At 59.5% G+C, this 24,601-nt stretch overlaps 1 protein-coding gene across 1 annotated transcript in view; it reads left to right on the plus strand.

Annotated features, from left to right (window-relative positions):
• The first annotated feature begins 2,984 nt into the window (after positions 1 to 2,984).
• The window catches only part of Nup210 (nucleoporin 210), a 63,581-nt gene continuing 41,964 nt past the window's right edge, over positions 2,985 to 24,601 (plus strand). The window contains exons 1-6 of the mRNA XM_071605924.1: positions 2,985 to 3,148; positions 11,975 to 12,111; positions 18,199 to 18,330; positions 21,961 to 22,057; positions 23,037 to 23,187; positions 23,901 to 24,033. Of these exons, the coding sequence (XP_071462025.1) occupies positions 2,985 to 3,148; positions 11,975 to 12,111; positions 18,199 to 18,330; positions 21,961 to 22,057; positions 23,037 to 23,187; positions 23,901 to 24,033 (814 nt within the window). The remainder of the gene's footprint in view (positions 3,149 to 11,974; positions 12,112 to 18,198; positions 18,331 to 21,960; positions 22,058 to 23,036; positions 23,188 to 23,900; positions 24,034 to 24,601) is intronic.

A 24,601-nucleotide genomic window follows, 5' to 3' on the forward strand; every position in this document is an offset into this window, starting at 1 on the left:
CTGAGGGCCTCACCATGGCTGAGGCTGGCCTCCAACTTGCAATCCTCCTGCCTCAGCCTCCTGAGCTACTGGGATGACAGGCGTGGTGGCCGTGATGTGAATGATGCAGACAGGGGGCCTCATCTCAGAGAGACACACTGCAATCCAGACAAGGTGACAAGATGTCTTGGGCTGGTTTCAAAGTGAGACAGGGTTGTGCAAGTTGTAGGGGGCACAGAATTGGTCTCAGACAGTGGCACAGGACGGGAAGGTCATGTGGCTTCACTGTATTGTTTACTTTTGTGAATATAAGATTGGTTCAATCCCATCTTATCTATTCTGCCTTATAAGATGATTTTTAGGAATCACGCATGGGCAGGGGATAAGCCCCGGCATGACACGCCCCAGGGAGAGAGTTGGTTGAGCGGCCTCTCAATCCTTGTATCTCAAAAGAAAGGTACAAACAAGCGTGGGCATCTTCTCCTGCAAGAACAGGCCTTGGCAGGCACACACACCTGATTCCCAGTGGCTCGGGAGGCTGAGGTAGGAGGATCACAAGTTGGAGGCCAGCCTCAGCAACTTAGTGAGGCCCTGAGCAACTCAGGGAGACCCTGTCTCTAAATAAAATGTAAAGGCTGTGGCTGTGGCTGAGGGTCAGTGGTCCAGTGCCCCTGAATTCAATCCCTAGTAGCAAACAAAGAAAAGAACAGCGTTGGGCCCTGAGCTGTTGGCAGGGAGTCATGTGTCCCCGTCCCCGTGTCCCCTCCCAGACGGCACCCCTTTGTTTCCTGTGTTTATCTCACGTAGTCTTCTATTTTGGCAGCTGGGGCTGGATTTCTGTTGACAGAAGCAGCCAAGTTTGCCTCTTAAGAAAACATATGTCAACGCCTCGACTGGAAGACAGGTGGCCTTCAGATGTCACGAAGACAGACTTCAGGGTGCTGGGAGAAGGGCTCCATGGCTGGAGTAGAGATGCAGTCACACAGAGGAGGGGGCAGGTGTCCACCCAGGGAGTCCTGCTGGGCCCACACACTGCTCTTTTTTTTTTTTTTTGGTACCTAGGATTGAGCCCAGGGACCCTCGACCCCTGAGCCCCGTCCCCTGCCCTGTTTTGCATTTTATTTAGAGACAGGGTCTCCCTGAGTTGCTCAGGGCCTCCCTTTGGCGGAGGCTGGCTTGGAACTCGAGATCCTCCTGCCTCAGCCTCCCGAGCCCCTGGGATGACAGGCGGGCGCCACCGCGCCTGGTGCACTTGGTTTTCTTTGTTTGTTTGTTTTTCTTTTAGCTGTAGGTGGACACAACACCTTTATTTTACTTGTATGTGGTGCTGGGGATTGAACCCAGGCCAGCGCCCCACGGCTGAGCCGCAGCCCAGCCCAACACTCCTGTTTAATGAACTACTATGCCACCGCTCACGACCAAGATGTGTTCCCCACAATCCATGGGACTGCCTTCTCCACCCTAATCAGAAGCCTTGGAAAGGTGGGGCCACAGGGGCTCAGGATCCCAAGGCACCAGAGTGCCAGTTCTTCTGTGCCCTGTGCGGTCCCTTTCACTCATGTATTTATTTGCTCTCTGACAAGAGGATACAGACAGGTGTATACAGCGTGTGTCTGTGTGTGCACACACAAACGGAGAGGGAGGAGGGAGAGCAGGGGCGTGTGCACACCGAGAGGGAGCAGGGGTATGTGCACACGGAGAGGGAGGAGGGGGAGAGGGGCGTGTGCACATGCAGAGGGAGGAGCCAGCGCATGCGCACACACGTGACCGACCCTCGGGTCTGCACCGGGAGGAAGCCCTGGCTGCTGAGGGGAAGGGAACTCAGGGGCACAGGGCAGAGAATCCCTTGCACCGTGAGCCCTGTGGAGCCTTTTCACCTGGAACTCACTGTGTCACCTGCTCAAGGAGGGTCCATCGGGGGTGGGGATACAGTCCCAAGGCCAGGGGTTCAATTCCCAGCACCACCAAAGAATAAAAGAGATCAGTGGGGGCTGGGGCTGGGGCTGGCCTGGGGACGGCCTGGGATCAGCCTGGGGACAGCCTGGCCTGGGGACGGCCTGGGATCAGCCTGGGGACAGCCTAGCCTGAGGATGGCCTGGGGACAGCCTGGGATCAGCCTGGGGACAGCCTGGCCTGGGGACGGCCTGGGATCAGCCTGGGGACGGCCTGGGATCAGCCTGGGGACAGCCTAGCCTGAGGATGGCCTGGGGACAGCCTGGGATCAGCCTGGGGACAGCCTGGGATCAGCCTGGGGACAGCCTGGGATCAGTCTGGGGATAGCCTGGCCTGGGGATGGCCTGGGGACAGCGTGGGGGATGGCCTGGGAACAGCTTGGCCTGGGGACAGCCTGGGATCAGCCTGGGGTCAGCCCGGCCTAGGAACGGCTTGGGAATGGCCTGGGATCAGCCTGAGCATGGCCTGGGGACAGCCCGGTCCGGGGACAGCCCATCCTGGGCACAACCTCGGGACACTTGGCCTGGGGACGGCTTGGGGACAGCCTGGGCACGGCCTCGGGACTCCTGGCCTGGGGACAGCCTGGTGATGGCTTGGAGACAGCCTGGGACAGCGCAGCCTGGGGACAGCTCGGCCTGGGGACGGCCTGAAGACAGCCTAGGACAGCCCTGTCTGGGATCAGCCTGGGGACGGCCTGGGGACAGCCTGAGGACAGACCGGCCTGGGGACAGCTCATCCTGGGCACGGCCTGGGGACTCCTGGCCTGGGGACGGCTTGGGGACAGCCTGGGACAGTCTGGTGATGGCCTGGGGACAGCCTGGTGACGGCCTGGAGACAGCCTGGGACAGCACGGCCTCGGATCAGCCTGGGATCAGCCTGGTGACAGCGTGGGCCGGGCTTGGGGACAGCCCGGCCTGGGGACAGACACCAGCGGCTGCGCCCGGGGCGGGGCGCCGGGCTCCCGCGGCCCAGGAAGAGGCGCGGCCCCGCGGGTCGGCACCTGCGCTGGGCGCGCGCGCGCGACGCTGGACGCTGGACGCGGGGCCGCGGGGATGGCGGCGCGGGGCCGCGGGCCGCTGCTGGCGCTCTGGGTGCTGCTGGCGCTGGGCCCGTCCGCGGCGGCGGCCACGCTCAACATCCCCAAGGTGCTGCTGCCCTTCACGCGGGCCACGCGCGTCAACTTCACGCTGGAGGCGACCGCCGGCTGCTACCGCTGGTGAGGCCGGCGCGGAGGCCGGGAGGCCCGGGCGGGGAGGCCGGGGCGGGAGGAGGCCGGGAGGCCGTGGAGGGGCGGCGGGGCGCGGCGGCGGGAGCCCGGGAGGCAGGCGGCAGGTGCCGGGAGGCGGCGGCGCGCACGCCGGGGCGGGGACAGCGCGGGCGGCGGGGACAGCGGGCCCGCCCGGCTGGGTGGCCGCGGGCGTGGACCCGGGATGCGGAGCCCGGCCTCTGCGGGAGGCCAGGCCGCGAGGTCCCCGCGCCACTCGCTCCTGCCCTGATGGCGCCCTGCACAGCCCTGGCCTGAGGCCCAGGAGTGTCGCCTGCCTGCCGCGGGGACTGCAGCGGCGTCCGCGTGGGTCACACTGGCAGCAGGGTCGGGAGGAACACGCGGGGCCACCTGATCCAGTAGAGATGGGGATGCGTTGGTGGCCCCCTGGGATGGCCCGCGGCCTGGGGCATATGGCCCAGCGCAGGGCAGCAGGGGACATCCCTGCAGGCAGCACGGTGGGGGGAGTGACCAGGGCGGCCTGCTCCCTCCCACGCTCAGGGGACCCTTGCTGAGCCCCTGTGCTCCAGTTGGGGCTTAGCGGGTCTGGCCTGGTGGCAGAGCCCGGCTGTGCCAGTCTGTGACTATCAGGGGCCTCGTGGTGGCCGGGCCCTGGCTCTGCCCTAAGAGTCGGCCTCCTGGACAGGGACGAGCTGGCTCAGTCCCCAGGGCATCAGGACCCTGCGCCTGTATCAGGCTGAACTTGGGCTTCAGGGTTTGTGCAGCCACCTGGGGTCCCCCTGTCCCGTGTGGACAGTGGGCGGTCAGTGGCTCTGCGACCCTGGTGCTCGGCTCTCTGGAGGGGCCCTGCTGCTGGGGACAGCCAGGCCGGGGACAGGTGGCTAAGGCCAGGGCTCCCAGTGTGTGCCTGGGGTCATGGCTGGTCCTTCCTGGGACCCTGCACTGGGCTGTTTCTTTCCTAAAGTGACGAGCCTTTATCCCCCCCTGAGGACAGCTGGTGGCCGCGGGCAGATTCTGATCAGCCTGGTGGGAGGAGGTGACTGACTGCCAAGTGCCCTCTCGGAGGTGCTGGGAGGGCTCATGTCCCTTCCCGCCACAGGAAGACGTTCGTCAACCAGGTCCCCAAAATGTCCTCGTCTGAGTAATGCTGTCTGAGCGCAGCCACTGTGGCTTTGGTTTTGCACACCGTCCTCTGGGGACTTGGAGCTGTGTGCCCGGGTCACCTCCACCCGGGAGGAGAGGTCCTCTCTGTCCAGGAGTCCCTAGCTAAGCCTCTGGAACACAGAGAGCATCTAAGTCCCAACCCTGGGGGACATTGCTTATCCTTGAATTTGCCGCGTCCTGCTTTTTGACCGACACGTCACATGTCACATGACTGGACGGTTTGGGGCCCAGGGGACTTGGAGAGGCCATCTAGTCTAAGCTGCCTGCATTTCAGTCGGGAACAGAAGCGAGACTCAGATGGACGCGATGGCTGCGAAGTCCTCTCCAGTAGCCGCAGAGATGGAGCTGGTGGGAGCCTCTGGGAGCTGTCCCTGTCCCCACCAGTAGGCCAGGGGACGCGCAGCCTCGGGCTCATTGGCCAGAAGAACTCATCCTGCAGTGGCCGCCAGCCAGAGTGGCTCGTGTGTGACAGGCTCCTGATTCTCATAGAAACTTTGTTATCGAAGGTGATTCATGAAGTACGTGTCACTAGCCCCTTGGAAAGGCCCCCCTGTATGCGCAAAGTGACGTTAGCTTCCAGGAAGTAGAGCGGAGACGGGTTGTCACAGGTGGTTGTTGTGAAGGTGCTTGGCCCAGAAGCCTGTGGACCCTGGGAGAGGAGCCAAGGTGTGCTCTCAGGTCACATGTGGCCTGGGCTCTTCCTCGGACTCTCTGGAGTTGATTGAGTGGCTTTGCTCTTTGGCCTTTTTTTTTTAGTTGTAGGTGGACAGAAACCTTCATTGTGTTTATTTATTTTGAGGCCGTGCTGAGGACGGAACCCAGGGCCTGGCACACGCCAGGAGATCGCCCTGCTGCTGAGCCCAGCCCCAGTCCTGTGTCCTGTGTCCCAGGCATTGTGCAACCTCCTGGCCTCGGGACGAAGCACCCCTGTTGTCAGTGAGGGACTGTAAGCCAGCCAGGCAGTAATCCCAGCGGCTCAGGAGGCTGAGGCAGGAGGATCGCAAGGTGGAGGCCAGCCTCAGCCACTTAGCAAGGCCCTAAGCACCTCAGCGAGACCCTGTCTCTAAATAAAATACAGAATGGGGCTGGGGACGGGGCTCCGGGGTTAGCGCCCCTGGGTTCAGTCCCCGGGGACCTCCCTGCCCCCAAGCTCTGCAGTGTGCCCCTGCATGAGGCGGGACAGGCCCCTCCTGGTAGGTCACGTCTCGGGCCCGTGCCTGTACCTATGGGCCTTCGTCTACGGTGTTTGTCCCTGGTCCACTCGGGACTGTGCCCGTCCGTCCCCTCACACCTCCGTCAGGTCTCTTTCCTCTGCCGGTGGCCTTGGAATCACAGCCTCTGGTCTGCTGAGTTGTCACCTGGATGTCCTGTGAAGTGGTCACTAGAGGGGCCCAGGACAGGGCACAGAGTCAGTGTGGGTCCCCCGGGGACAAGCACCAATGGGAAACGTGGATGGCACAGAGGAGAGCTGGACAGTCCCTTAACCGACAGGTGGCACCTATCCCGACTGGTCCTGCCCTGGGTCCTGGGGAAGGGACAGAGAAGGTGTGGACGGTGCCCTGCTTTTGAGGAGCACGTGGTTGTTGGGGAAGTGACCCTCCTGGCCAAGGGGAGGCCAGTGGACGCACGTGCTGCCGGACGTCTGGGCAGCAGCGTGCCCGCGTGAGGGCCACAGGGATGCGCAGCCCCTCACAGCAGGTGCAAAGGCCCTGGGGAAGAGCGTTGGCCAGGTTGGGTGTCAGCACGTGGGGTCAGAGGTCGCAGCCCGTGCCACGGGGCCTGTGGGCTCTGCTTGGGCGACGGGCATCGGGGAGGTCCCACTGTCCCCTGTGCCCGGGGGCTCCTGTGTGCCGGGCGGGCCGTGCCTGCTTCCCCTCTCTGGCTGCAGCGGGGAGTCTGGGCAGATGCCGCTACCCCGAGTTGACCCGGCGCCCGGGCTGTGTCCTTCCTCTTCCTCTGCGGGTGCCCTGCTCTGGCAGGGGGGCAGCCCTGGGTGGCCTCTGCTCCTCCACCCTCCTGGGCTGTGCCAGGGCTGGGCCTGCAGATGGCCGGGGCCCTCCCTGCACCGCCGACCTCCCCTCGGCCTCTCACTTCCCTGTCTCTGTCACCCTGGCCTCCCGCGCCTGGGCTCCCTGGGCCTTGCTGAGGATGGCCCAGGGCGGGGGCGGCCGAGGAGAGGAGAGGCCGAGTCTCCCTGTGGCCTTGAAGGGCTGGGGTGTGAGCCTGGGCCTGTGGGGGCCGGCCACCAGCCGCCACCAGCCGCCACCAGCCCTTCGCAGCCTGTCCCCAGCCTCAACCTCCTCAGAGCCACGTCCGAGCCTCAGTGTGTCGTTTTTTATTTTAAATCGTGGTTAAGATATGTAGGAGGTGGAATTGGCCACCTGGGCCACTTGCAGGGAGGTGCCCCCCAGTGGCGTTAACCGCAGGCCGGTGGCTGTGTGACAGTCACAACCACGCGTCTCAGAGAGCTTCTCATCTTGCAAAACTGAAACTCCGGGCTCAGCTCCCCGGTTCCTCCCACGCCAGCCCCTGGGGACCAACACCCTGCCCTCACAACATGGGGTTCATCTGGGTGTCTGTGGGCATGAGGTTTCCCTTTAAAGAGCTTTTGCAGTCAAGAAGAATCCATTGAGGAGGAAAAGGAACCAGGCGCAGTGGCCCAGGAGGCTGAGGCAGGAGGATCACAAGTTGGAGGCCAGCCTCAGCAACAGCGAGGCTCTGAGCAGCTCAGGGAGCCCCTGTCTCTAAATAAAATACAGAACAGGGCTGGGGACGGGGCTCAGGGGTCGGGGGCTTTGAGTTCCATCCCTGGTACCCCCCCAAAAAAAGGAGGCGTCCTGCGCAGAGGTGACTGCACCGAGCAGGGGCCTGATGGAGATGGGGCTGCGGGGGAGGCGCAGGGCAGGGAGGGCCCGGCACAGAGGTTGCAGCCTCCCCCCCACACAGGAAGAGCCTGGGCCCCCGCTTCCTGTTCAGGGTCATGTCCCCAGGAGCTCACCTCCTCCTGAGGGTTCTGCCACCTTCCCATGATGCCCTGTGCTGGTGACCGAGCCTCTGCCTGTGGCCCTGGGGGCACTTAGGCTCCAACCTGCGACAGCGGGAAGGGCTGCCCAGGGACCCTGTAGTCCAGCAGCTGCCCCCTGCCGACCAGAGACCAGGAGACTAGACGTGGGGGCTTCTGGTGTATGTGCATGTGTGTGTGGGTGTGCATGTGTGTGTGAGCACCTGTGCGTGTGCACTTCTGTGTGCATGTGCACCTGTGTCTGCATGTGTGTGCATGCACCTGTGTGCGTGTGTGTGTGCGTGCGTGTGTGTGCATGTGCACCTGTGTGTGCACGTGTGTTCCCAGAACTGATTTTCCTCCTCATCCCTCTGCACGTCTTTTCTCCTCGCTCTCACGTGGTCTGAGTAGCCGTGGTCTGTTTCCTGTGGCTTTGACAAGGACAAGAGAGGGAGAGGGAGGGACGGAGGGTCCCTGGGGAGAGCTGGAATCAGCTCACGTGGTTGTGGGGCCACAAGACCCCAGATCTGTGGTTGGGGGGAGACCCATGAAAGCCAGCAGTGTAGTTTCAGCCTGGGCGCTGCGGAGTCGGGACCCAGGAAGTGCCAGGCTTCCCTTTGAGTCTGACGGTGGGGTGCTGATGTCCTGGCCTTGACACCCTGGGGGGACCTCGGATTCTCTAGCTCCGCCCTTTGTTGTCTTCAGACCCTCAACTGATTGGGCGAGGCCCACCCACATTGGGCGGGTAACCTGCGTGGCACACTTTTATTTTTGATAACAAGAAATTGTCCCCGGGTATCTCTGCACTGAACGGTCCTGCCTGCCACCCATGTCTCATCTCCTGCACCCCTGCGGCTCCGCCTGGCTCAGTTTGATTAGGTCTGGGGTGTCCCCCGCCCTCCCCTGTGGGGAGGTGATTTCTCTCGCTGGAAGCAGCAGTCCTTGGGCATCTCGGCCGCTCCCCGCCTAGCCACAGGGCCAAGAGGGCCAGCACAGCCCCCAGAAGTGACAGCAGTGGCCAGGAGGGACTCCAGCAGCCCTCTGTACTTGGCCTTGAGGCCTTTGCAGGAGCCTGGCCTCTGGTTCGTCCATAAGCCAGTCCCTCTGCCTCCTGCCTCGCTCTCCTGACCTGCAGGAGATCAGGGCGGAACAGTGGTTGTAAGACACGCCCACTATTGAGGGGAAGTTAATTTTGGGGGGCACCAGGGATTGAACTCAGGGTCCCTGACCACGGAGCCCCATCCCCAGCCCTGTTTTGTATTTTATTTAGAGACAGAGTCTCCCTGAGTTGCTCAGGGCCTCACTTTGGCTGAGGCTGGCTTTGAACTCACGATCCTCCTGCCTCAGCCTCCCGAGCAGCGGGGATGACAGGCACCTGGCAGAATTTTTTTTTTAAGTTATATTGCATTTAAAAAGATGGTGAACCCTCCTCCTCCTACCCTCTGAGTCGGCCATCGTGCGACATTACATACACTGGATTTTTTCATTTCTTTTCTGAGAAATGAAACCAAGGGGCGGGGCTAGGCTCAGGGGCAGAGCACTCGCCGGGCACCTTGGAGGCCCTAGGTTTTGTCCTCGGCACCAACAAAGATCAATCAGTAAAATAAAGGGGTCGTGTCTGTCCACCCCTAAAGACACTAAAGAGAAAAAGAGAAGTGACCTTCCAAATTAGAGGGAGTTCCCTACGGACTCCACTTTCTGTTTGGTGGCCTCCTTCCCCTGGGTGACAGACACTTCCCAGCGGGTCTTATTCACGCGCTCTCAGGGCGAGAACCTGACTCCCAGGCGACTGTCCTGCCCCGAGCCGTGCCCTGGCCCCTTCCTGCAGGGCTTGGCCACCCCGTATCCAGGCTTCCCGTGAGGGGAGGCCACTGGGCTGGAGGCTGACCCTGTGTCGCAGGCAAGGACGCTGAGGCCCAAGGACATGTGATCGCCAGCCTCTGGGGTCCCCCGTGCCTCTGCAAGGTCTGCCCACGGCCCAGGGCTTCGAGTGCCTCACTGAAAGGGCAGGAGTCCCAGCCTCTCCCTGAGGGGAGGCAGGGAGGCTCCAGGGAGGCCCTGGATCTTCTCCGTGGTTGCTCTTATCAGCCCAAGGGGGGACTGGAGGCTGGGACTGGAGGACGCCCGCGGGGACCTTGGGGCCTCAGCAGAGGAGGCCACCCCCGGGGTCTGAATGTCAGGTGTCTCCTGCGTCTTCTGTGGAGACCTCCTCACCAGCGTGCCTGGGGTCAGGGCTGGACGTCCGCTGGTCCTTGATCTTGGACTTGAAGCCTCTGGAATCACAGGTGACGGCTGCTGCTGTCTACGGCCCTGTTGAGGACATTCTGTTAGCACCCCAGGGGGACTGAGGTTTATGGCAGCGAGCACCTAAAATGTGCCGTGTTGCAGAACCGGGGTGTTGGGATGGGTGGGTCCGAGCACATCTTATTAAAAATGACCCGCTAGCCGGGCCCACGCCTGTCATCCCAGCGGCTGGGGAGGCTGAGGCAGGAGGATCGCAAGTTGGAGGCCAGCCTCAGCAGCCGTCCAGGTTGGGAGGCGGAGCCGGGCCTTTGGGGGGCCGTGAGACAACCTGCGGAGTCGCCAGGCCTGCAGGCGAGTGCCACAGCGCCTGCTGTGAGGGTCCCCCTTGGTGTGGCCGTGCTGTGGGTTTGGACAGATGTGTGACGACGTGTGTCCCCACGGGATCTCTGTGACCAACTGAGGGAGAGGGAGAGGACGGTGACATGGGATACCATGGTGGCCGGGTGGCAAAGAGAGAGGAGGGCCGATTCCCCTCTGTCCCATCGGGGCACCCCCAGGACCTGCCTGTCCTCTAGGCCCAGGGCCACCTCCCAGTACTGCCACAGGCTGGGGACCAAGCCCTCGACCAAGCCCTGGGCCTTCAGGAGACATTCAGGGTCCCCATGGGGGCTGGGATGAGGCTCCGTGGTGGGCGCTGGCCTGGCGCAGGCCCCGCCCTCAGTGTCACATGGAAATGGACGAGGACAACGAAGGTCTGTGTCCATCTACAGCTGGGCAAAATGCTAGGGTCGGTGTCCCCAAGGTCGGTGTCACCCGCTGCCATCCCCTGAGCCCTGCTGGCTCCCCTCCCCTCCCCCATCCTGCATTGAAGAATTTGGGGCATCTTAGGCTGAGGAAGTCGCAGAGGTGACACCGAGAGTCCCGCCCACCTTCTGGTGGCACCTGGGCGTGGGTGTCTCCGAGGACGTGCGTCCGGCTGGCAGGTGGACGTGGCGCGAGGCTTCCTGGGAAGCTCTGTGGGGGTTTCTGGTCCCTTTTTCTCCCAGGTCCCTGATCCGAGCCGGGACCCCGCCTGGTCCACCCCGGGCTTCTGACCCGCCCGCCCTGTGTCCTGCCAGGGCCTGGCCTGTCCCCCTGCCCGGCTCCCAGATGAGGAGACCAGAGGGTACGGGGTACCCCGGTGCCTGGCCTGGGGGGTTTCCATGTCCCCCTTGCTGGCAGGGGACGGTGTCCAGGCCTCCTGCCAGCCTCTCTGTGCACGCCTGGCCGGGTGCTTGGTGGCACCCTGGGGGTGTTTGGGGATGACACCCTGTCACCCCTGTCCCTGGGGCACCTGGTGTGAGTGGGGAGGCTTTGCACGGTGGCTCTGTAGCGGGGACAGGAAGGGACCTTCCTACTGCTCCGGAACAGCCTCGTGGCACGACGCACAGATCCCGAGGGACACTGCTGGGCAGGGCCCCGGGGCTGAGTGCTGGCCACTGCCCAGTGCGCCCTCCGTGGTCCCTGGTCACACTCCGTGGCCACTCCCCCTGCTCGGGTGCTCAGCTGTCCCCCCAGGGCCTCTGGATTCCGCGGTGGCATTGACCTGGGGCCACCTGGTGCCCGTCCACAGATGGCGCTCGCAGTGCCGCGTCCCTTGAACCTGGGCAGAACCTGGCCACCTGTGTCAAGGACAAGGACCAACAAGTGGCACCACACAGTGGCCCAGCACATCTGGGCTCCCTGTCCTCCCGCGGGAGGTGGCCTCTGACCACCCTGGGTCCCTTGACGGTGGCTCTGTCTGCCTTCCTTCCCGGCCGGGCCGCAGCGTCAGCTCCGGGTGCAGGGACATGTGACAGCCGGGTGACAGTGATCTCCCGGGGTCCCAGGAGCAGCCTCCTGCCAGCAGGTGACAACGACTCGCTGTTCCCCCTCCCTGGCTTCAGCTCCCCTCGGTCAGCCTCGGTCTGGAGATCCCAGATGGAAAGTTCTGGAAAGAATTCATAGGTTCAGTGACTCGATGGCAGCCTGTTGTCACGATGCTCTGTGTTTTAGTGACTGTCATGACCCAACTCGCGTCCTGCCTCCTCCACGAGCTGACGTCACCGTGTGTCCCTATAGGAGGACACAGCATGCGGAGGGCCTAGTGCCACCGAGGTTTTGAAAGTCCCCTGCGAGCCTGTCGATGACGGAGGCCACTGTACCTCTGCTCTAGGACAGCCTTGGACAGTGACGTCTATGGATCAGCAAGACTGTCACCAGCTGTTGGGTCCCCTGTTTGGACTGTGGGTCGGGGGACCGGACTGTGTGTCTGGTCCCCCAGCCCTGAGCTGCGGAGGTCCTAACTGGGGGGACGTTGGCTAGCCCGGGCCATCTCAGTGGGTGACACGGCTCCCCCGAGGGACTGAGTCCTCCCCTTCTCGCTGCAGGTCATCGACCCGGCCGGAGGTGGCCAGCATAGAGCCACTGGGCCCCAGCGACCAACCGTGCTCCCAGAAGGCCGTGGTGCAGGCCCGCCTGACCCAGCCCGCCCGCCTGACCAGCATCATCTTCGCAGAGGACATCAGTAAGCGCTTTGAGGGACACGGGCCATCCTGCTGGTGACCAGGGACGGGAGACCCCCTGACCTCCAGTCCCCGAGCTGAGGTCCCGTGTTTGCACTGGGAGCCGCCCCTCTGGACCCGACAGTCCTTCCTGCCGTCCGTCTGTCCTTCCTTTGTTTTAACGTGCAAATTCCACTGCGTGGTACTCAGAATACAGCTGACTGTTCCGCTCCGTCCTGCGGGCTCCCTTGAGGGCAGGACAGACAAACGGACGACTCCGGGGGCTAAACTTTATAAAGACCGCTCACTGGGGAAGCTTAAGGTGTCTTTGCTGGGGCAGCATCGGGCGCGAGTAGTCATTGGGCTACGTGCCTCAAATTCTTTGGGGTTCTGATTTATGCCGGGCGCGTAAATCCTCCCAGTGGCTCTGGAGGCTGAGGCAGGAGGATCACAAGGTGGAGGCCAGCCTCAGCAAGTTAGCAAGGCCCTGAGCAACTCAGAGAGACCCTGTCTCTAAATAAGATATGAAAAGGGCTGGGGACAGGGCTCAGTGGTCGGGCCTTGGGACAGTGCCATGTTGGGCCAGGGTCCACCACGTGAGCTGTTCCCCGTGGACCTTCCACATCCAATCTGTGACACTTGCCCGTGTTTGATTTACCTCACTGGGAAACGCAGGTGCCCCTCAGCGTCCCTGGAGGGTCGGTTCCCAGCAAGATCTGCAGGTGCTCAAGCCTGGAGAGGATATGGTGTCTGCGTGTGACCTCCAGACAGATGCCCAGACACGCTTGTTTGTTTGGTACCAGGGACTGAACCCAGGGCACCCGACCACCGAGCCCATCCCCAGCGCTATTTTCTGTTTTATTGAGAGACAGGGTCTCCCTGAGCTGCTTAGGGCCTCGCTGCCGCAGTCTGGCTGGGCACAATCAGGAGCCACTTGTCAAAAGAAACTAACTTTATTTTTAGAACCAAACACGCCAAACAAACAGCCTCTCAGGAAAAACCCCTCAGAGCCTCAACTGCCACCACCGGCTTTCCACAAGCCTCTCTCTCCCCCCCTCAATCCTCCTGCTCTTGAGGCCGATTGGCTGGGTCACGTGGGCAGAGCCAAAAAGTCCCCCAATGAGCAGCTCCGTGGTCTGAAAGGGCAGGGAAACAGTCCAATGAGCATCACCGCAGAGGAGCCAATCAGCTAGATGTTGCTGGGGCCGAGGAGCCAATCAGCTAGATGTTGCTGGGGCCGCTGTGAGCCAATCATCAGCCGGCAGCTGGATTGCTGGCAGCTGGAAGTTTGCTGGGGCCCCTTCGGCTGTGGCTCTCAACATCTCCCCCTCTCTGTTTAAACAACAAGCATGTGGCTTAGGGACCGTGTCTGTTAGGCAGTCCAATTCAACATATGGTCCTTACCCATCATCGGATGAACTGACCTCTAGGCGTCAGCCTCCTGTCTTAGGTTGGTACCACTGCAATTGGATCATACCCGTCACTGACTACCGGTCCAGCATACAGCTATACTTGTGGATAGGCCTTTGCACCAGTGGGGGGGTGAGGTTCTTTGCCTCACCTCTGTTGGCCCCCAAATTTTAGACCATCACTAGTAGAGGAGGATGCAAAATGCCATGACATTAAGCCAATTGAGGGCTCCTTTGAAAAATTGTACCACCGGTGACATCATCAGCAAAAATACCCCAACACTACCACAAGTCGCTGCACCAACAGATAGTTCAAAATGCATACAGGTGAGCTCACAATGTGTCCAGGCAAGTTCTGCAAGCAGTTCAGTGATGGCTATTGTAGAAGGTGTAGATTGGTTTTATCTTTGACTTCACCAGCACTGGGATGAAGATAGGAATTCTGGCAATAATGGCTAAAGAAAAAATTATGTAACATTACAGAAGGCACTAAAAGAAAACAATTTTCTTAACAATTTACATTGTCTTCACCGGCACTGGGATGAAGATAGGAATTCTGGCAATAATGGCTAAAGAAAAAATTATGTAACATTACAGAAGGCACTAAAAGAAAACAATTTTCTTAACAATTTACATTATCTTTAAGAGAATTATTAAATATAATGAAAAGGAAAGGTGAAAGTAAACAAACAGATCTGTTAACCTTCTTTTTTGTTTACATATTAAAACAATCCTCAACAGTTGTTTACCCAATATAAATTAAACCATATAAATCACGTGAAAAAAAAAATATTTGGATCCATTTTATCATGAGCGCTCATCATATATGATATATGGACATTCAAACATATAACACAAAACACAAGTGTGCACACATAACATAATACATACAACACATAACATTATAGTAAAGGCCTTATAACTTTTTACAGGTGAAATCTCCATTGCAATGTTTAAAAACTCTATAGTCAAAAAATAGAACTGATCAGCAAAACATTAACCTAGGTCTGTATGAGCTCAAAAAACAAAATAGAACTTCATGATATGGCAAAGGGCAATAATAAAATAGATATTGAAAAAAGCATCCTGGTTCTGTTGCAGATGTAAGAATAGCCAAACTGGAGTTTTGGATATCAGTTGTTATGGATTTGAGCCAAATCATCTTCTTTTTGGTCTGTAGAAATCGCTTTAGTTAATCTTTCTGGAATCCAAATCGGCTGCTGTTCTCCCTGTGGAAACACATAAACAGACCCCCGACTCCAGACAATCACTGGGTCAGGACCTTGGTTAATCTCTCTGGAATCCAAATCGGCTGCTGTTCTCCCTGTGGAAACACACAAACAGACCCCCGACTCCAGACAATTACTGGGTCAGGACCTTTCCATTGTCCTGTTAGAATATCCTTCCAAAGTACCTTGGGCTTATGTACATTTTTTGGACACATATGCCTTTCCGCAGCACTAAGTCCTGATGAATCCAAATTTAAAAAGTTTAGAGTAAAAAGGGTTATTTTAAGTTTATCTTTGGGGAATATATACCCCTTCCCAATTCCTTCTTTTTGCTTTAATAAGTACATTTTAATAGTTTGATGAGCTCTTTCAACTATGCCTTGTCCCTGTGGATTGTATGGGATTCCTGTTATATGAGTAATGCCAAATGTTGAGCAAAATTGTTTAAAAGAGGTAGAAGTATAACCAGGGGCATTATCTGTTTTTAACTGTTTTGGAACACCCACAGTGGCAAAATTTTGTAAGCAATGAGCTATAACATCTTTAGTTTTTTCTCCGGCATGAAGGGAGCCCATCAAAAATCCAGAAGAAGTATCAACTGTAACATGCAAATATTTTAATTTTCCAAATTCTGGCAAGTGTGTGACGTCCATCTGCCAAATATGGTTAGGTATCAATCCTCTAGGATTGACTCCAAGATTAACTTGTGGTAAAAAGGTCACACAATTTTGACATTGTTTTATTATTTGTCTAGCTTGTTCCTTAGTTATTTTAAAACGCTTTTGTAAAGTATTAGCATTGACATGGAACTTTTTATGAAAATTTATAGCTTCTTCTAGTGTAGAGAAAATATGTATGTCATGTGTAGTTTTATCTGCTAAATCATTGCCCAAACTAAGGGCTCCAGGCAATCCTGTATGTGCCCTGATATGTCCTATAAAGAATGGATCTTTTCTGTCCCAGATTAGACTTTGTATAGTGGAAAGCAAAGAGAAAACAGTAGAAGAAGGGGAAATCCTACCAGCATCTTCAAGGGATACTATAGCATTAACTACATACTGACTATCAGAAAATAAATTAAATACAGAATCTTTAAACATCACAAAAGCTTGTAAAACTGCATTAAGCTCTACCTTTTGAGCTGATTGTTTGGGTACTAAAAATGTAAAAGTTTGATCAGGGGTAACTACTGCTGCTGTACCATTATTTGACCCATCAGTGAATATATTTGGAGCATTCATGATAGGTGTTTTTCTTGTCATTTTTGGAAAAAATTACAGGATGCAATGACCAAAAAGACAATAAAGGATTAGATGGTAAGTGGTTATCAAATGAAACATTAGATTTGCACATGATTATTGCCCAAGTATTTAACTCATTAGCTAACTCATCAATTTGATTCATAGTATATGGAGTAATAATTTTATTGGGAGAAATTCCAAACACTCCCTTTGCTGCTTTTATTCCTTTGAGTATTAATTGTCCTACAGCCTCAGGATACCTAGTAAGAATAGTGTTAGGAGAATAAGATAAATGTATCCATAATAATGGACCTTCTTGCCAAAATACTCCTGTAGGAATATTTTTTGTTGGTAGTACAATAAATAATAAAGGCAAACTTATATCAATTCTATCCAAATGCATATTTTCCATATATGTTTCAATGATTTTTAATGCCTTTCTTGCTTCAGGCGTTAACATTCGGGGTGAATTTGGATCTGATGGACCTTTTAGGATATCAAATAAAGGTCCCAACTCTCCTGTTGGTATACCTAAATAAGGCCTTATCCAATTTATGTCTCCTAATAACTTTTGAAAGTCATTAAGTGATTTGAGTTGATCTACTCGTATTTGAATTTTTGGTGGACGGACCATGGTTGAGGATAATAGAACTCCTAAATAATTAATTGGAAAATTTAATTGTACTTTATCTATTGCTATCTCTAGATTATAATTTTTTAATAAGTTTGTAAGTGTGGCATAACATTCTAGCAATGTGTTTTTATCTTTATGTGCCAATAATACATCATCCATATAGTGAAATATTTGTAGTTCAGGATTTTGATTTCTAAGTGGCTGGATTGCTTTGTTAACATAAATTTGACACATAGTTGGGCTGTTAGCCATCCCTTGAGGGAGTACTTTCCATTCATATCTCTGATCAGGACCTTCATGATTCAGTGCAGGGATAGTAAATGCAAAACGTGGACTATCCTCAGGATGAATTGGAATTGAAAAAAAACAATCTTTAATATCTATAACTAAAACATACCAGGTTTTTGGCAAAGCAGACAACTGAGGAATCCCTGATTGAGCAGGTCCCATAATAACCATCTCATTATTAATGGCTCTTAAATCTTGCAATAATCTCCATTTACCAGATTTCTTTTTGATGACAAAAATGGGAGTATTATGGGGAGATACAGAAGGTTGTATATGTCCTTCTGCTAATTGTTGTTTGACCAGGTCATGGGCTGCTTGTATCTTTTCTTTAGTCAGGGGCCACTGAGGCCTCGCTTTTGCTGAGGCTGGCCTCCAGCTTGGGATCCTCCTGCCTCAGCCTCCCGAGCTGCTGGGATCACAGGCGTGGGCCACCTGCCCTCCCACCCACATCCTGCGGGCAGTGGACGGTCCCCCTGGGTGGAATGGGCTGGCTGTGAGATAAAAGCTAAGAAAGAAAGAACAAGGAGAAAACCACAGGATTCAGGCAACATGTCCAGAAAGCAGGGCAGGGACAGGCCGGCCGACGACGCATGGAGCTTCCAGACTGAGAGGCCACATGGCGCCTGCTTCAGCTCTGGGGACCATCAGAGGTCACCCACAGAGTGTCCTTCACCAGAAAAGGTTGAGAGTGGGCTGTCAGTTCCCAGAACCACCGTGAGGGCTCTTCCTAGCGGGGTGGAGGTCAGCTCCACAAGCCACCGATAGTTCCTGCGGTCCCACCTGACCCTCCCTGGCTGCCCACCGCGAGAAGACCCGCAGGTGACCCATGGGTGGCTCCCCGTAGTGGCCGCTGCCATGTTGCTCCCTGACTATAGCAGTGCACGGTGTCTCCATGTGGCACCTGGAGGTGACCTGGGTGATCTGGTGCCATGTGCTGTCACCCTGACCCTGGTGGCTGCGAGGTGACGCGGTGGCACATCTCACTCACGGAGCAAGCAGAATCCCCGTGGGCGTCCACGCGCCCCTGAGTAAAAAAGGGAACAGAAAAGTCATCGGCACCGTCCTTAGTGCCAAGTGTGGGGACAGAACTGGGCCACCTCGCGTGCCGGTCACCTGGGATGCGCGTCACTGGTCCTCAGTTCCACCCTGAGTGAGCCCGGACTTTCCTGGAGAAACTCTCTTCCCAGTCGTCCTCCCCAAGCGCCTGCACACATCCCCAGGGCGCTGCTGGGCCCCGCTGTCCCTGAGGCAGTGTCTCTGTGAGGGTACGAGGTCACTGCCCTGTGCTGACCGCCCGCTGTCCCTCCAGCCACAGGCCAGGTGCTGCGCTGCGATGCCATCGTCGACCTCATCCACGGGATCCAGATCGTGTCCACCACCCGCGAGCTCTACCTCGAGGACTCCCCACTGGAGCTGAAGATCCAGGCCCTGGACTCGGAAGGTGAGTGTCCCCAGGTCACCTCCCTCCACGACGCGGCCCCGTCTGGCTCCTCCTCCACCCCACCCTGGCGCTCCAGCCTGGGGGCCTTGGGGACAGGGAGAAGCAGAGAGGGGCTGTCCCTGGTGTCTGTCCTGCGCACCTGCCCGCCCACCTGCCTCCCTCTCCTGCCGTGTCCCCCGCTGTGTGGTGCCAGTCCTGCAGGGGCAGCCCAGGACCTGACCCCAGCCGACACCCAGTGTCAGTCAGTCTCATTACTGTGACAAAATGCCTGGGATGATGGACTTTTGAGGAGGAAGGTCCCTGCGGACGCACAGCCCTGGTGGCTCTGGGCTGGGTGAGGCAGGAAGAGGCAGGAGCCCCCATCCCCTCCCAGGATGCGTCCCCGTGACCCACGGCACCTCCTCTAGGCCCACCTCCTGACGGTCCCACCTCCTCCCCACAGTGCCCCAAGCTTGAGATGCAGTGCCTTTGGGGACATTCAAGACCTAAACTATTTTCTTTTGGTACCAGGGATTGAACCCAGGGGTGCCAACCCCTGAGCCCGTCCCCAGCCCTTTTTTAATTTTATTGAGATACAGGGTCTCCCTGAGTTGCTGAGGCTGGCCTCCAATTCTCCATCCTCCTGCCTCAGCCTCCTGAGCTGCGGGGACCATAGATGTGAGCCACTGCGCCTGGTTCGTGGCTACTTTTTGAGCTGAAAAAGTGAAAGTTTGGGCGGAGGTTCCTGGAGACTCTTTCCAGCCCCCATCTCCCTGGAACCTCCAGAGCCCTCGCTGAGTATCAGTCATGCGGCCATTTCTGCTGTGTGTGGCTGTCTCCTCCCTCGTCCTCCCCCTCAGCAGGCCAGGTGTCATGATGACCTCGCCACACTGCAGTGTCACATGTTATTTTGTCAGGCAGAGATTAGTCCCCTGAGCCTGCGCACAGGGACGGGCCTGCTGGCCCACGGGGAGGGGCCTGCACAGGCTTGAGGAGGGGCCTATGCACCCTTGGGGAGGGGCCTGATCAGGCACGGGGAGGGGCCTGTGTGCCTACAGGGAGGGGCCTGCTTAAAGGGTGGGGGAGCGCCCTGTGTGCCCACGGGGAGGGGCCTGCACAGGCATGGGGCGGGGCCTATGCACCCTCGGGGAGGGGCCTGCTCAGGCACGGGGAGGGGCCTGCTCAGGCATGGGGCGGGGCCTATGCACCCTCGGGGAGGGGCCTGCTCAGGCACGGGGAGGGGCCTCCTCAGGCATGGGGCGGGGCCTATGCACCCTCGGGGAGGGGCCTGCTCAGGCACGGGGCGGGGCCTGCTCAGGCACGGGGAGGGGCCTCCTCAGGCATGGGGCGGGGCCTATGCACCCTCGGGGAGGGGCCTGCTCAGGCACGGGGAGGGGCCTGCTCAGGCACGGGGAGGGGCCTGCTCAGGCATGGGGCGGGGCCTATGCACCCTCGGGGAGGGGCCTGCTCAGGCACAGGGAGGGGCCTGCTCAGGCATGGGGCGGGGCCTATGCACCCTCAGGGAGGGGCCTGCTCAGGCACGGGGAGGGGCCTGCTCAGGCACAGGGAAAGACCTGCGCATGGGGTCCACCTTGTGCACCCAGGGGGACGACGGGCTTGCGTGTCCATGGGGCGGGGCCTGAGCACCCACGGGGAGAGACCTGCTCACCCCCCAGGACGGGCCTGCACATGGGGTCGGACCTGCTCACCCACAGGGAGGGGCCTGCCCGCGCACGTGGATGGCCTGCGGGCCTTTGCACCCACAGGGAGGGCCTGCTTGCTGCCACTCTGAGCCCCCGGGGAGCGTCTGGGCCATCTGTCCTGGCCTGGTGTCCCCAGCCCTCCCTGCCCTCCTTCCCTCCTTCCCTCCTGACACTCAGTCGTCTCCGTGCTTGTCCCGGGGGAAGGCGAGCACACAGGCCAGGGCAGGAGCGTGTGGACACGGCGTGTGGCCGTCCGTGGCACTTGGCCTGCAGCCGCAGAGGGGTCTGGTCTGGAGGCTGCCTCTGCCCTGGGAGGCGCCTCTCCACACCTGTCCGCGGTCTGGGCGAGGTGCAGGGGCAACAGGCGCCCTGGGGTCCCCACCTGCAGCCGCCTGGGAGGAGAGGCTGACTCAGCGCCCCAGAGACAGCCCTGCTGGGATGCAGGGACAGCAGCAGCGGGACCCGGTGGCCAGCACCTGAAGGCCTCTGCAGGCCCGTGATGCTGCGCGCTCCCCGGCTCCTCTCTCTACTCTGGGGCCGGCCCCACACCCTGAGGGTCCTCGCCTGGCTGGCCTCCAGCCTTACAAGGAGGATGGTGACAGTAGAGTCCCTTGTGCCTTCATATGGAGGACGACTTCCAGTTCTTCCTTCACGCCCAGCAACCCTTACAGCAGTGTGTCCATTTCTGTTTGTCAGAGGCCACCAGCGCCTGGACCCTGGCTGGATGGAAACCCCAGGGCAGGCGTAGAGGACACTCTTGAGAGGTGTGACAGTGTCACAGCTGGTGGCTGCTGGGCCCTAGGAGAGGCCCATCGGGGCATAGGAGGAGGAGACCTCCTGCTGGGACATTGGTGGGATGGAGGGGACCTGCCCTTGTTGTTCTGAGTGTCCTGCGAGATCAGCGTGCTGGGCCCTGCCCTGCAGGGGGACTGTGGCCCGCTGGCTGGGGGCGTCCCGTCCCAGGTGGCTGTGGGGATGAGATCCCCTGGCCAGCACTGGTCAGCAGGGGACGGAGGTCCATGCATGGCTCTGTCCCGTGCTTTCAGGTCTGAAAAAATGGGTCGTCCATCGGCTGGGTATTTTTTCTCGACCCTCTAAGAAAATGAAATCCTGGGACCTCATCTGTCATGGACGAGGTGGCCTTCCTTCCTCGGTCAGTGGCCCACGTCAACGGAGAGTCACCACAGGGGCTCTCCCCAGAGGCCTCCTCCCTCAGTGATGCCCCGAAAGGTGCAGGCAGCGGGGTTTTCTGGAGCTTTCTCTAAACAGTTAACTGTCCATGGAGGTCTTGAGTCAGGGCAGTTGAGGCCCAGGCTGACTGCCTTTTACTCCGTGGCCCCAGGGGTGTCTCGGGTGACCAGGCCGGGACTGGGATGAGGAGTGTTGGGCTGGTGCAGGGGCAGCCTCTGCGGGGCACAGTGGTCAGCAGGGCCCAGGCCCAGGGGCCTTATCTTTGGATTTTTCTGGGGAACTTGGAAGTTGGGTTTGTCTGTGGCAGAAGCCGGTGGCAGTCCTGGCCTTGGGAGCGCAGACTGGCTGGGCTTGGCTCTCTGTCCCCAACCCTGGGACCCTGGGAGTATCACGTCCAAGGTGAAGAGACGGGAGACCAGACGTGGGCACTTCCTGCCCTGCTGCCCTCCCTGCCCGGGGGCTGGCAGGGAGGAAGGAGGCTCAGGCCCCAGGGCAGAGCGCTTGCTGGCCCAGGTGCCATGGTCGTGTCTGGTGTCACAACTGCCCAGGCCCAGTGGGTGGCAGGAGGCACAGCAGGAAGAGCCCGGCTCTACCTGGGACAGGTCTGGGTGCAGACCCTACCTCAGCCCCTGCTGGTCACCTGCTGTGAGCCTGCTGCCCCTGCCCTGCACTGGCCAGCGAGCACCGTGGGCTGTGTGGGTGGCGCTCCTGGGGACACAGCTGTGATCCTGCCCCTGCCACCCGTCTGCCCTTGCAGGGAACACCTTCAGCACCCTGGCCGGGCTGGTCTTTGAGTGGACGATCGTGACGGACACCGAGGCGGAGGGCTTCTCAGACTCCCACAATGCACTGCGGTAAGAGGCGTGAGGCCGCTGGCCACCGCGAGGTCACTGCTGCCTTTGGTAATTGACAGGTGCTTCGCGGGGGACCTAAGAGTTTGGCCTTTTATTTCCACTTTTAAGACCCCGGCTCTGGGCGGGGAACATGTGGCGCCACCGTCACAGCCCGTCACAGCCCGTCACAGCCTGCCCTGGGGTCAGCTCTCTGCAGGTGGCACCTCCCCTCCCCCGTTCCCTGGACCGTCTCAGGGTCCCAGGGTCCCACCCAGTGAGGACTTGGGCCCGGGACTCGGATGGTCTCTCCCAGTCCTGGCCTTGTCCCTCTGTCCTGTGCCTTAGTCAAGGAGCGTGACCCACCTGAGCCCCACCGTCCTCTGTAAGGCAGAGTCGGGTCACCGCTGTGCCCACCCCCGAGGTGTCGGGGGGCTGCTGATCCTCCGCCCACCTCGGGGCTGCTGGCCTGTCCCCTGCCACAGCAAGCCTGTCCCCCCTCCGCTCCGCAGGGGGCCGGGCGTCACTCAGGGTCCCCGGGCTGCCGAGGTGCTGGGCCACCCGCTGGGGGAGGAGGCGCGTCTCCTGGGGAGGGACAGCGTCCAGGAGGCTATGCGGCCCCTGCGCCAGCCCTGCCACCAGCCTGCGCTCAAGGGCCACTTCCCCTGACTCTCCTTGGGGACATCAGAAGGGCGTCACTCGCGCTCCTGAGCTGGGGCTGGGGCTGGGGCTGGGGTCCTGGGCTTGTGGCTTGGCTTTGCAGGCCTCACCCGTCCCGTGTGGGCCCAGCGGTGGTCTCTGTCCTGGTCTCTGATGTCACCAGTCACCATCTAGGGTGATGCAGGGCCAACGCCCAGGCCCTGACCAGGAATCTGTCACAGGAAGCAGCAGGCACGCAGTGACCAGCAGCCCACACTGCAGGGGACCCTGGGGGACATGGGGGGACACCGCAGGGGACACGTCGGAGGGGCAGGCTGGCTGTGACGCCGCGTTCCTTCCCCAGCATCCTCACCTTCTCGGAGTCCACGTACACACCCCCGTCCTACATCTCCCAGATGGAGAAGGCGGCCAAGCAGGGGGACACCATCCTGGTGTCCGGCATGAAGACCGGGAGCTCCAAGCTGAGGGCGCACATCCAGGAGGCCGTCTACGGGGTGGGTGGCCGCTGCTCGCGCTCAGGGACACGGGGCGGGGGTGGCTTTTGGGCCAGGTGACGTTGGGGCCTTTCTGCTGGTCACTGCGCAGGGAATGTGCCCAGCATGCGCCCCGTCTCAGTTTGTGGATCCTGAGCAGCGGGTTGTCACTCCCTGCCTGTTCTCCCTGGTGTCCCCACCCTGGCCTGGGACACGCCCCAGCATTAGGGACCTTGCTGGGGCTCGGCCTCCCCGGCTGCCTTCCTCGGCCCCGGGCAGAGACCCCGGGGCCACTGGTGGAGGTGGCCAGCCCCAGCCCTGCCCAGGCCACCCGCCTCCTCGAGCCTCACCTGTACCTGGCAGGTGGGAGGGGCCTGGGGCACGTCCCCACAGACGGGGACGGGGCAGGCACAGGAGCAGAGATAGACTCACCGACCCACCTCAAGGTCTGGCAGTGACGTTGGGGACATGCCCGCCGTGCCCCCAGGGCTCCCCAGGATTCCCGGGTCTGCAGTGTGGGGCTGAGGGACGGCTTGTCTGTCCACCCTGACGTCCCTGGTCCCAGAGGACCCTGTGGCTCGGTGGCCGAGCTGGCCCAGCGTGCAGGGCCTGGGCTCCAGCCCAGCTCCCCAAACCCCACGAGCCCCTGTCCCTTGCCCAGGCCGCTCCTTGGCGCCATCCCCTGCCCCCGGGGCCGTCCCCTGCCCACCTCACGCCTGGCTCCCCTCTGTCAGAACGTCCGCCCGGCCGAGGTCCGGCTGCTGATCCTGGAGAACATCGTGCTGAGCCCCGCGTCCGACGTCTACCTGCTGGTGGGGACCTCCCTGCGCTACAGGGTGCAGAAGATCAGGCAGGGGACCATCACAGGTGCGGGGCCTGGGGAGCCGTGCGCAGCCGTCCCCTCGGTCTGAGTCGGGGAGACGCAGAGAAAATCGGCCCCATCGGATGCGTTACCCACGTAGCCGTCCCCAGGTGTCCCCAGCTGTCCCCAGCCATCCCCAGTTCCAGAATGTTCCCACCTTCCCAAACTGGGACCCTGACCTGGCTCACCCTGCTCCCTGGTGCCCTGCCCTGCCCTGGCCCCCAGTACCCACGTTCTGCCCTCCGACTCCAAGGACCTGCCTGCTCTGGGGCCTCCCGTCTGTGACAGCAGGCGTGTCCCTAGTGCCACGTCCTCGAGGTCGACCTGCACAGTGGTGGGTCAGACTCCATGGCCGACTGCACGGCCGCGTGTTGAGAGCACACGGGGTGGCCTCCGCCGTCTGGCCCACACTGCTGAATGTGGGGTGCACAGGACTCAGCTCCTGGGGTGCACAGCCTCCAGCTCTTGCAGTGCACAGCCTCTAGGTCTTGGGGTGCACAGCCTTCAGCTCCCGGGGTGCACAGAGAGTCACAAAGAAAACTGTGTCTGCAAGTTCGAGGCTGTGGCTGTGCC

Source organism: Marmota flaviventris, chromosome 20 (assembly GCF_047511675.1).
Source record: "Marmota flaviventris isolate mMarFla1 chromosome 20, mMarFla1.hap1, whole genome shotgun sequence".
NCBI classification, from domain to species: domain Eukaryota; kingdom Metazoa; phylum Chordata; class Mammalia; order Rodentia; family Sciuridae; genus Marmota; species Marmota flaviventris.